The sequence below is a fragment of the Protopterus annectens genome, chromosome 10.part0 (assembly GCF_019279795.1).
Source record: "Protopterus annectens isolate FY-2018-M chromosome 10.part0, PAN1.0, whole genome shotgun sequence".
In the NCBI taxonomy this organism is placed as follows: Eukaryota; Metazoa; Chordata; order Ceratodontiformes; family Protopteridae; genus Protopterus; species Protopterus annectens.
The window spans coordinates 391315535-391328924 of NC_056744.1; the positions used below are offsets into that span (position 1 = coordinate 391315535).

Below are 13390 nucleotides of genomic sequence, written 5' to 3' on the forward strand. Positions count from 1 at the left end.
CTAAAACAATATATTTTATTTATCATTTGTTGACCGGGTTAGTCCCACTAGATTAGTGGCCTCTTTTCAGGGGAGTCTCAAGGTGGTATTTATACTACTAGTGGAAATTTGTTAAAGCATCGGGGAACCTCCCTACTCCTTCTGATAGGTGGTTAGGTCCTTTTACATCCACCTGAGGTACCAACGACTCAAGCAGACGTGGCCTTGGTTTAAGGTCTCATCTGATAAGCACACTCAGGACAGCAGCATTAAACTTACATAAAAATAAAACCAGACAGCCTTCTGGTCTTCCAGCACCAAAGACGAGTCTGTTACCTGTTGAACCCGACACTGCAAAACTGTGGAATCACATACATTAAGGATCCTGGCAAAGATTACAGTTGTCAGACTAGAATTACTTTTAAACAAAACTAGAATTACCTTTAAAACAAAGCAACCTTTCTTGTTTTAAGCAATTTATCTCAAATGCCCTACATTTATATTATAGCCTGGCTCTGTGGCACATATGGATGGAGCTCTGATTACGACAGAGGTTGACCAGGGCTAAATTTGTGATCCCAGCACTGGAGGGTCCAGGCAGGGAGGAAAGTGAATGGGTGTGGCACACTTGCCCCTCGTAGAGAGTGGGGAAGGTCGCATGCACTCATACCTCAGTCTCTTAACACAAGAATTTTGGACAAAGTCAAAAATAATGGGGGGAACAAAGGCCCAAAATCAGGGACAGAGGTTAAAAATTGCTTTTAAAATCTTAAGAGTTGCTAGAATCATAGGTTTTGCATCTGCGTGCACTTTCTGAAGGATTCAAAGTCAAACTCAAATGTCCATTATTTAGTGATTTTAATCCCAAAGACATGGGAGAAAAATCATAAAATTTATGAGGAACAGACCAAAAATATGAGGCAAAAATCTTGACATTCTATGAAACTGCAGACAGCTGAGAAATATACATGATGCACTTTGAGGGCACAATGAGCAGGTATGATTTCCCTGGAGGAGACTGGGAAAACTACCTCCCCATGTTTTGGGGTTGGTGGGCAGAACTATTTGATGGCAGCACCCACTGTGGAAGTGAGAAAACATTCATTAAGGACAGCCATGTTGTATGCCCCTCTCCCTCACACAGCCAAGTGTGTGTGGATGTTAGGGTTCCCCCCTCAAAAGAAAAAAGAATAAAAGAAAACATGCTCCACCCAAGACTACTGCCCAAATAATGGCCCCTTTCCACCAGTTCTTGCCTTAAGTGAAGAGAGAATGAATGGATCATTTGTCTGAGAAGGGGCTAATGAACGTCAATCAGTGGGGCAAATGAGCAAAAGATAAACACACACACAGATGCAAAGTTAATTCCTTTGAGCCAAAATTTCCCCAAAGCTTGTGCATTAGCAAGGTCAGTCAGTTAATAGACTATTAATCCATATTAAGTGTGTTTGCTTTTGTGAAAGCATAGACCAAACAATTTTTCATCATTATACAAAACTAAAGTAGTTATGTATACTATTTCACTGAAAATACTATCTATTGTTACAGAGTGCACAAGCAAAGCTTACTATTCCTGCAATGTTGTCTTTCTGATAAAGCAACTCAACAAAATGACTAGACAATTCATCCTTCCACTTTGTGTGAAAATCAAACTTGCACAAAAGGCTTAAGCTTTTTTAATAACCTGCTCAATGTTTACTGACACAAAACACTACCCAAAATCCAACATACCCGACTGCATTTTTTTTAATACACACACACATTGCACTGACCTTGGTTGCTCTGTTTTTTCGGTATTGGGAAATCAAACTGCTTCATTATTGTGCATTCTGCCTCACAGATCAATGTCTTTAGCAATGGCTGAAGTTCTTCTAACCCATGTAGCATTGTCTCAAAATACATGTTCCGCAAAAATCCTGTGCTAAATAGACTGCCAGACCTAATTATTGAAAGAAAAGCAATTTGGAGAACGAAAACAAGAAATAAAGGGGGGGTGTTATACCTTTAATATATACTGCAAGCTAATGCATACTGATACAACAGATTAACAAAGGATTTAATTAAAATTTTGCTGTAACATTGCAATTTATGTTTGTAGAAGAAAGATAAAAAACAAGTTATGTACTTACCATAATGTTCCATTGGTGTTGCCCATTTTCATTCTTCCTCAACTGATGGGTTCGGATCCGATCCTTGGAACGGACTCTGCTGTTACTAAAGCTCGTGGTAACCAGAAAGCTCTCAAGCTCCTCCCTTACCCATAATGCATCAACCCTAAGCTACCTCTGATGTTTGCTGATTTTTTACCAGAAAAGAAATGTTTAACATGCATAAATATAGGATACATAAAATTGCATGTGCTGAATATAGGAGAAAACCATATCTGGAGCTCATAATAAAAAGACAATGATGTTCCCTCCAACAGCTTATTCTTCCAGAAGTTTGTAAATAAAGGATGGGGGTTGGTGGGTGGGAAGCTGAGGAAGAATGAAAATGGACAACATGGATGGAATGCTATGCTAAGTACACAACTTCTTTATCTGATGTAAATTTTAATTCTATCCTCAACTGATGGGACAGTGTCCCCAGCTACCTATAATCCAGGGTGGACTATAAGGAAGGACATTCCTGAGCACAGCTGAACAAAATGATGCTCTACCCCTGAAGACCAGATCCAATTTATTACGAGTGATAAAAGTATGGGGAGTAGCCCGATCTGCTGCTGCACTTGTCATCCATGGACACTCTGGATAGGCAAACTGAAGCCATCGCCCATGGATCTAATTGAGCTCGTATCAGTTGTTATAAATAAAATTAAATATGGTCAGCCAGCCATCTGGCTAAAGTTGCTTTGGCAAATGGTTTTCCCGTTTTCAATTTTGCAACGGAAAACGGGTCTGTTTTTCTGATGTCTTTTATTCTATGTAGATAAGAATGTAACTGTCTGAACATCTAATAAATGTAACATGTATTCGCCATAGTTATCAAAACTAGGAAAGCATACTGGCAAAATAATGGATTGATTGATATTAGATTCTCACACCACCCTGGGTAGGAAGGAGCCATTTGCTCATAGCGTCACTAAGTATGGAGGTTTTGAAGACGAAGCTTGAATCTCTGAAATTCATCTAGCAGAAATAATGGCTACTAGAAAAACAGTTTTCCAAGAAAGATATTTAAGGTCACATTTAGCTGCTGGTTCAAAGAGGGGACTGCATATTGAAATCCCATGCCAGAGTACAGTCCTTAAACAGACGTCTCAAAAGTAGAGTCTTGCAAGAAAGCTTTGCACAACTTATGACAGGCTACTATAACTTTCAAATCCACTGTGAAAGTCTGATATCACTACTACATGAACTTTAATGGCAGAGGAACTAGTCTCTTCTTCAAAAAGTGGGGCTAAAAATTCAAGTATGTTATGTATCACAGCTGCAAAAGGTGCAACATGATTTTTGTTGTGCCCAGTAAACAAATCTTTTCTATTTACATGAATAAAGTTTTTGTATTGAAAATGTACGAGAAAATAAAAATATATCTTGGCCAGGGGAAGACCGCATCGGTTGTCTAGCTATTAAAGAAGTTGGAGAAACCAGGCCATCAGCCTGAGGTTTGATATGTCGGGATGGATCATGCCTATCAGGCGATGTCTGGATTCTGATCCAGAATCCAAAGTCTGAAGTAAGTGAGGCCAAAGGAAGGGAAAAAAATCTGTCAAGGCCAGTAAAGTGCAATGAGGATGACTTTGCTCTTCAACATGATAGCTTTCTGCAGAAATTTTGGAACTGATGGGACTGGAGAATCCTCATATAAAATCTGGCTAAGGATACTAGGGTCACTGCTGCTGACATTGATCCTAGAAGCTTGAAGGACCAAGTGTGCTGAAATCTTGGTACTGTAGATTATTTTCTGATCTTTGATCTTATGGTTTGTAGTCTTGAGGGAGGCAGTGAAGCTATCATAGAGTTTGTGTTGAAAACTGCTCCTACGAGTTCCAAACTTTGAGTTGGTTCCTGCTGACACTTGTAATTTATAGTTATTCCCAGATAAGAACAAATCTGGAGAACCTGATCCCTTGCCCGTATCAACTGATGCCTGGTTGTGGCAGTAACGAGCCAGCTGTCTAGCTATGGAAACACCCAGAATCCTTGCAGTCTCAACTGAGCCGCTACTACTGCCATGCATTTGGTGAACACCCCTGGGGCTGTGGGAAGACCAAAGGGCGGAGCTCTGAACCGGAAGTGACAGATTCCCAACAGGAAGCGCAGACACCTTCTGGATAATCTGTTCATTTTTATGTGACAGTACACATCCTGTAGGTCTATCAAGCACATCCAGTTGTCCTTGCCCAGAAAAAGGAGAATGGACTGAACTGTGACCATCCAAAACTTGGTACGTTGAACAGACATGTTCAAGTTGTTGAGATCCAAGATTGGTCTCAGTCCCGTTTTCTTTGTAAGTTCTGGATTCTATGTGGTCTGGTGGGACCTCTTGGATGACTATTCTAGCAGCTTTTGTATTTGAATCGCTACTTCTTCCCTCTGACTGGGTAGAACATCGGGGGTTTTCTTGAGATTTGAGGTGGAAGGGAAAAGGGTATTATATAGCTTCTGGATATAATCTTCTGCAACCAAACTATCTTTTATGTCTAGCCAGGCTCTCTGGTGCAGAGAAAACAGACCCTCAACTGCCTCCACATGTGGAAAATTGGGCCTCCTTTCTTAAGCACTGAAGCACTGTTAGGGTCTGTCCAGAAAATCTTTGGACTCCTGGTTTTGCAGGCCTCCTCTGCTGAGGGGTGCCATCGATCATTAGCGTTCCCCCCTCTGCTCCTAAGGGAACTTTCTCCACGGGTCCTGGAAGAGACCCTGAGACTTCCTGAACCACATTTTCTCACCACCTCATTGATTCCAAGAAAAGGGCCTCTGAAGGGTCAAAAAATATATTGCCCTCCAGATCAGACTAAACTGGAGCCCTAAGGGTAAGCTTCGGAACTGAAGATAATGTCTTTGTATCAGAGCCAGACGGAGCTGGAAGGCTCGGATCCAGAGTCTCAAACAAAATCACTTCTTTGAAAAAGCTCAAGGGCTAGGTCAACCACGTCTTTCACTGAAAGTGGCAAACAAGATCTGAGGTAGCTTAGGGTTGGAGTATTATGGGTAAGTAAGGAGCTTGATAGCTTTTTGTTTACCAAGAGCTTTAATAACAGCAAAGTCGGATCAGAGGATTGGATTCAAACCCATCAGTTGAGGACAGAATGAAAATTGACAGACTGATTTGTTACTTCAGTCACTGGTGAACAATGAAAATGTACCCAGACCACTTAAGAATTACATAACTAGGATGAACTACTGAAATACACTACGGACATATGATTATATCCAGGAAATTGCCCTGTTTATTAAGGCAACCACAAAATCCCTGACCTCATAAACTTTGAGTAGGCACATCAGAGCAAAATTTAAAGCAAACTTAACACTTGTAAACCAGATGGATCCAAACTGTTCCACTGTAACAAAACAGGTTAGTTAGTAGAACAGATTTAAGCAATGGCCTCATTTGAAAATAATGAAAATATCCTTGTGTACAAAACAAATTCAAAGCACAATGCCAATAAGTTATAATTGTCCTGAAAAGCATAATTACAACGCGATATAATGGACTGAGTCTGTGCCAAAAATTTAAAAAAAGGTGGACTTTGAGATTCCTGGTATGTAACATTTTTAGCAATCACAGCCTACACTAGTCCTACAAACCTAATTAATGTGGTCCAGAAAAGACATTTAATTCATTCTTCATTTATGGACTTTATCATAGGCAGGGTTCCAGGATTAGCTGCATCCACTAAAACTCTGATTATGATAAATAGGGGCAATCATAGAAAAAAGGGAACGGAAACTGGTTGGAAGACAGCATGTTGTCCATTGATGTAAAAACGTACATCCATTTCACACAGTAACAGGAGGTGATTAGACAATCCATTTCCACTTCCTATGCAAGGTAAGCAATGAGCAACCAATCTCAGTACTTATCCAATGATCTGTAATCATTTAAAGACAGCAGCAAATGTTCTAATCAGGAATGTTTTTCTTTTGCAGATGTTCTTAGCAATGGCAGGACATCAGTGGTGTATATTTTCTATCTTTTTTTGCTTATTTATTTTACAGACTGGAATGGAAGTAGGTGTTAAAGCAACATGCTGAAATACTTTACTGTGGCCATTATTTCTTTTCATTTTGTTTATAATCACACATTGGAGATGATCACCAAAAGCAGCTATTTTTGGGGGATAATATATACATGAATGCCAAAGTCCTGTAAGTAATCAATGGTATGGCTCGTCAGGGGTAGCAATTCATATATCCATGAAATACATTATTGTGATCATACCTCTCAACTGTCCAGATTTTCACAGAATGTCCAGATATTTGCCACATATTTTTTGGTCTGTTTCTCATATAAATTGTGGTTTTCTGCCAAATAATTGGCAAATCCTTGAGGATTAAATCAGAAGTTTGAGTTTCAGACTTCATAACCTTCAGAAAAAACATGCCAATGAAAAAACTGTTCTATCAACTTTCTAAGCTTGTTAAGAGAAATATTTACAATTGTCCATATTTTGGGGCCTTTGTCCCCCATTATTTATGGCTATGTCAAGATTTCTTGCTATAAGAGGTTGGGAGGTATGGTGACCACTATATCCTTCACATTCTTCACAATCAATGTCAGAAGTGTGCATGCACACAGAATGTATGGAGGCCTGCTATATGTGAAAGCAAACAGCACATATCACAGCCAAGACGATAACTGATGAGGCTTTTGGGGACAATGTACAAGTATTTGTGGGCAACATCATGGAATAGTTATTTTCCTCACAAAGAAGCATAGTACGTCCACATGAAAGGTAGCTATCATATGGGTACAAGGGTAAGAAATTGTACTTGGTGTGAAACAAGGAAGTTGTAGGATCACTAATATGGCTTATAACAGATCATGTATGTATCCAGAAGCAAACAACCTGAAATACATTACTGTGGTCATTATGTAGTTCACAATCTTTACAATAAGACAACGGAAAAGTACACAAAGAAGCTATCATTTTATCTTACAGTGTAGGCTATATGTGAAAGGAAAGGGCAAGTGCATGATCCTGCTCATTGGGTGGGAGGCAATGCATTTGTCTGAGAGCAGTTATACATTAGTGTGGCCATATTTGTGTTTAGTACAGAAACACGAGGAAGACAAACCCAATGCTCTAGGACTTGCAAAGCTATTAATTTAATACTAAAAATTTCATAGCCTCACTAACACAAATTTTTAGATACAGTGCACAACAGACATGCACATTTTTACTTCTTCTCACAGGAGGTAATATGTAATACTTAAATGAAATACAAGAACTAAAACCACTGTTTATATGCCCCTGATAGTGATGTTTCCCAATATTTCAAATGTTAATACAGAAAAAAAGGGAAACCTTCCAGTAATAGTGACTGCTTTTACCTTGGGATATTATAGCTAATACTGACAAGCTTGTTGAAATCAAATACTGCCAGCTAAGTCATCAACATGATGAGCAAGGGCGATGACTGCATTTAATCTAGACAGCTGCACACTTTCCTGGTGTATATGGTCTGAAGCACAGCTAACATAATTGAAAGATTTTTTTTTCTAGAGCTAGTATTCTGAGCTCTTGTGGTGCTCTACATTAATCCCTGGATTTTACAGCACCACGTTTTATAGATCTTACTCTGGAATTAAACCACATTGTCAAGAGCAATTTCCAGTTATTATTTCAATTGCAATTCTTTAGTGGATTTATAATGAAATACAGTGGATATAAAAAGTGTACACCCCTGTTAAAATGCCAGGTTTTTGTGATATAAAAAAAGAGACCACAATAAATCATTTCAAAACTGTTCTCACCTTTAATGTGACCTATAACCTGTACAACTCAATTGAAAAACAAACAAATCTGTTAGGGGAAAAATAAAAAATGTACAATATGCTGGTCGTGTAAGTGTACACACCCTTAAACTAATACTTTGTTGTGTGTGCACACCCTTAAACTAATACTTTGATGAAGCACCTTTGGATTTAATTACAGCATTCAGTCTTCTTGGGTACACACCTGCCATCAGAGAGACTCTGATTAACCCCAAATAAAGTTCAGCTGTCCTAGCAGGATTTTCCCGCATTTACTCAGTTGCCTGCTACAGTAAAAACTATGGTTTGCAGAAAGCTTACAAAGCATCAAAGGGATCTCATTGTTAAATGGTATCAGTAAGAAGGGTACAAAAAAAATTCCACAGCATTGGACATACCATGGAACACAGTGAAGGCAGTCATCAAAAAAGCAGAGAAAATATGGGACAACAGCGATGTTGCAAAGAACTGGACTTCCCTCCAAAATTGATGAAAAAACAAGACGAAAACTGGTCAGGGAGGCTGCCAAGAGACGTACAGCAACACTGAAGGAGCTGCAGGAATTTCTGGCAAGTAGTGGTTGTGTACTACATGTGACAACAATCTCCCATATTCTCCATATGTCTGGACTATGGGGTAGGGTTGCAAGACAGAACCTTTTCTTACACAGAAAAACATCCAGGCCCGGCTAAAATTTGCAAAACAATACATCAAGTCTCCCAAAAGCATGTGTCAAAATGTGTTATGGTCTGATAAGACCAAGGTTGAACTTTTTGGCCACAATTCCAAAAGGTATGTTTGGCGCAAAAAACCCTTCGCATCACCAAAAGAACACCATCCCCACGGTGAAGCACAGTGATGGCAGTATCGTGCTTTGAGGTTGCTTTCTTCAGCTGGAAGTAGGGATTATGAACAGTTCCACATACCAGTCACTTTTGGCCCAAAACCTTCAGGCATCTGCTAGAAAGCCGAAGATGAAGAGGAATTTCACTTTTCAACACGACAATGACCCCAAGCATACATCCAAATCAACAAAAGAATGGCTTCACCAGAAGAAAATTAAAGTTTTGGAATGGCCCAGCCAGAGCCCAGACCTAAATCCAATAGAAAATTTGTGGGGTGACCTGAAGAAGGCTGTACACAAGAGATGCCCTCGCAATCACATTTGGAGTGCTTTTGTAAGGAAGAGTGGGGAAATACTGCCAAGTCAAGATGTGCCATGCTGACAGACTCCTACCCAAGAAGGCTGAATGCTGTAATTAAATCAAAAGGTGCTTCAAAGTATTAGTTTAAGGGTGTGCACACACAACAAAGTATTAGTTTAAGGGTATGCACACAATGTAACCAGCGTACTGTACTTTTATTATTTTTTATATTTCTTCCACTAATAGTTGGTTTTCAATTGAATTGTACAAGTTAAAGGTCACATTAAAGGTCGGAAAAGTTCTGAAATGATTTATTGTGGTCTCATTTTTTTATATCAAAAATATGGCATTTTAACAGGGGTGTGTAAACTTTTTATATCCACTGCACATGACAGCAAAGCAAACTAATAGTTTTAAAAGTAGCAAATCTAAGATGACATACAAGTTATGGAGAATGAGTATTCTGGTCTAAAATACCAAATTCCACAAACATTTCAATTTTTCCAGAACCTGGCACTCTAATTTTGGTATTTTTCTGGAAAAATATTTTATGTCTTCAATGAAAAATAATGTCCTTAATAAATAACAAGGTTACAGCACAGCAACCTTTTGTAAGTACTGCTAAACTGAAGTAATTAACATTGTCTTGTTAAGGTATGCTGCCCAAAATGAATGTACTCGTCCTCATAACGACCCTCACAGTCACTTGAGTTTGACATCCCTGTAATGTACCAACTATATGTGAAAAATCAGTGCCGCTCTACAGCATTTATTAAACTCTAACACAGTTTAATCATACTATTTTTTTGAGGCTGTAGGTTGATATGCAATACATTTACATCCTCAATGGAATGGGTCATTCTCTATCAGTGTCGCACAAACTTTAAACAGCAAGTACATGGAGAAAACAGTACATATCGAAGGGACATTTACAAAATATATATCTATTTATATCCATACCTATATGTATGAATATTAAACGTGTTTCACAAAGTAACAGACTAGCCATCATTCAGGAAAAAATATATACAACTGGTTGAGTCACTGGACAGAGAAAAAGGAAGGGGAGACATCTGGATAAAGATAAGTTTTGCCAGACTCCATCTTAGCCCTGAATGTCACTTCTCAAAGATGGGTTACAAAATTGTTTCCACAACAGTACCTTTCTAATAGGTCAAGGTCGGGTGCAAGAAAAAGATAACTGGAGAGTTCAAAGTAAGCTACATTAGGCAGACAATTGGACAAAAATACATAAGTAGAGGCTCATGCTTATGTGTAAATGTTAATGATACACATTTAATCATTGAAAAAAATGGAAAAGATAACTGGAGAGCTCAAAGTAAGCTACATTATTTTTATTTATTTTTCATTTATTTAACATTTGTTAACTGGGAAAGTCCAACTTGGAACAAAGCCAATTTTCAGCGGAAGCCCAGGGAGAAAGGCTCCAGATGCATGTCTTTGTAACATTACATTTAACATAACAATCCACAACATTAGGCAGACGATAGGACAAACATACAAAAGTAGAGGCTCATGCTTATGGGTAAATGTTAATGATACATATTTAATCAGTGAAAAAAATGGAAAATTATTTCAGAGAATAGTTTGGTTTATTATCCATTTAAAAAAAATACGCAAGAATTCTGAGGAGTTGCAAGCAGTGACGAAGAGGGAGATGGTTTTCATTGCTGCTATTGCAGAAACATGGGTACATTTAAACAAAAAGTATGACATGGAAGTACCATTTTTTAGGAATAATAGAGAAAAAAGAAAGGTGGAGCCGTGCTGTATGTGATCGAGGGCATTAAATGCAAAATTGATAAGACAAATGAAGATTATCAACTCATGACAATAACAGAGTTCAAAAAAAGTAGTCGCTTGTTAGGATGCTTAACCATAACAGAAGACTAAGAAAATGTCACTAAAACAGTAAATCATAATCAAATAATATTTGGGTTTACCTACTTAATATGTCTTCTTTCCTGTCCATACATCTTTTTTTCATCATCTACTACCTATGGAGACCAGTACCTAGGGGCTGGCATAATGGTTAGTGTCTTTACCAAAGAGATACAAGGTATGAGGCTTGATTCTGATGTGTGGTTACTGGCTAGGCTTGTAAAAGTCTGCAGAATATTCTCTGGTGTAGTGGTTAAGACATCAGCTTTACAATCAGGTCTGATGTTCAGCTACAAACATTATTCAGGTTGGGGGTTGGTATAACGGTTAAAGTGTTTACCTCACAAACACAAGGTATGTGGTTTGACTCTCATTTTTGAGAGACAAATCAGCTAGACTTAAAATGGCCCACAAGGGCAGCTAGCCTAGTATTTACCTTGTTGGAGAGTTGGCATAATGGTTGAAGTGTTTATCTTACAGACACAAGGTGCAGGGTTTGATTCTCAAATGCAGTAAATGGCTAGGCTTAAAATGGCCCACAAGGGCAGTTATAGCCTAGTATTACCTAAGACAGCCTATAATTGCCTGTGAACTATGCACCAACAATGGCCTAGCACTAGCATCTCATCAAACCTTGGTTAGTGTACAACGCATGCATTTAAATTCAGCACTGATAGGAGCTTTTCTTCAGTCCCAATATGGCCTTCATATGAACCTGTGATAATGGCAGTTTGCTACTGTTCTTCAACCAGCCATATATTAACATAAAACCAAGCAGAAAGTTAATAGAATAATACCACAATAAAAGGTAAGCAAAATATATGCACTCATTATTGAAATAGATGGAAGGTAATTTTACTGGTACAGTCACCTCGCCTCAAAGATCTGTTACCGTAAGGATCCTTGCACACAACTGAAATTTCTTCATGTTTTGATAGATTTCTTCACTTTACTAATATATCATGGAAAGTGGGCAGTTAAAATCCCACGGAGCACAGTTATGCCACAAGTAGCACAGTTGTGCAGGTAACTTACCATAACGGTAGATATTTTAATACATCGCTGTTGCAGTATTCCTGTATTCCTCACAAATGGAAGTTGCCCACCAAGATACCTGTAAAGTCTGTCTAGTCTACGAAGCTTAGGCTCCTTCCTCATGTGCCGTACTTCTGTCCTTAGCATGAGCAGATATGACAGTATAATGTGAATGTATGGATTCAACAAAAAAAGTAGTTATGTACTCACCATAACGTTCCATCTGAGTAGGTAACTTCATTTGTCAGCAACCTGTGGGTATCAGATCCGACCTGGATCCGAGCGGGCAGCTTTCCAAGCTAAAGATCCGAGCTCTCAGCTCCTCCCCCTTACCCATAATACCCTGCTACCTCCCTCCAGTCCTCAGACCAAGTTTGCCACTTATCAACCAACAGTCAAACATACTCGAAAGAGAAACGCTAACCTGATGAGCAACATAACCTTCTGTTGTAAAAATGATCACGAAACAGGCTAGGGGGAAGGAGGGGGGTGTTGGTTGCGGACAAATGAAGTTACCTACTCAGATGGAACGTTATGGTGAGTACATAACTTCTTTATCTGAAGTAGTTAACTTCATTTGATCAGCAACCTGTGGGACAGAGTCCCCAGCTACCAAAAACCTGGGAGGTCCTCATGGAAGGATATTCTGGAGCACTGCGGAGCCAAAGGCTACCCTACCTCTAGAGATCAGATCCAGCTTGTAATGAGAAATGAAGTTATGAGAAGAGGCCCAAGTAGCCGCTGAACAGATGTCATCTAAGGGAACTCTTGACCAAAATGCTGCAGAGGTAGCCATAGAACGGGTAGAGTGAGCATGAACCCCCAAGGGTTCTGGCCTACCGGAAGCTGAATAGGCTTGTAAGATGCAGTAGGATGATATCCATCTGGCTAAGGAAACTTTTTTAACTGGCTTGCCTAAGGACGGCTTAGCGAAAGACACGAAAAGCTGTTCTGCTTTGCGAGAAACAGCTGTCCTGTGCAAGTAAAATCGCAATTGTCTATGCACATCCAACAAATGCAGTTTATATTCCCCTTTGTTTTGAAAGTTGGGAAAGAAAAAGTACAGTTTTGTACCTACCATAAATGTAGATGTTCGAAGATCCACATTGCTGCAGTCCTAACACTAGGGTATAGTCCGCTGTCCAGTCGGCCCGAATACCAAAGTATAAGGCTGACGTCGGTCAAGGCGCATTTGTCTGACATCAGGACGTCAGGGTACAAATGCGCATGACCGACGTCATATCCTCAGTCTTTTCTTGCCCCAGATGTCAGAAGACCCTAAAAAGATAAGGCCCAAACCAAAAAACACCAAACACTCCTGTACCTAATATATGTACAATATATACAAATTTACAAAAATAGAACTCCACCCACACAACCACCCCAAAATACAGAGGGGAAGGAGG

At 39.2% G+C, this 13390-nt stretch overlaps 1 protein-coding gene across 1 annotated transcript in view; it reads right to left on the minus strand.

The window, feature by feature from the left end:
- Window positions 1-13390, minus strand: part of TRMT1L (tRNA methyltransferase 1 like) — a 741948-nt gene that overhangs the window by 175056 nt on the left and 553502 nt on the right. The window contains exon 13 of the mRNA XM_044085311.1: window positions 1752-1918. Coding sequence (XP_043941246.1) covers window positions 1752-1918 — 167 coding nt within the window. The remainder of the gene's footprint in view (window positions 1-1751; window positions 1919-13390) is intronic.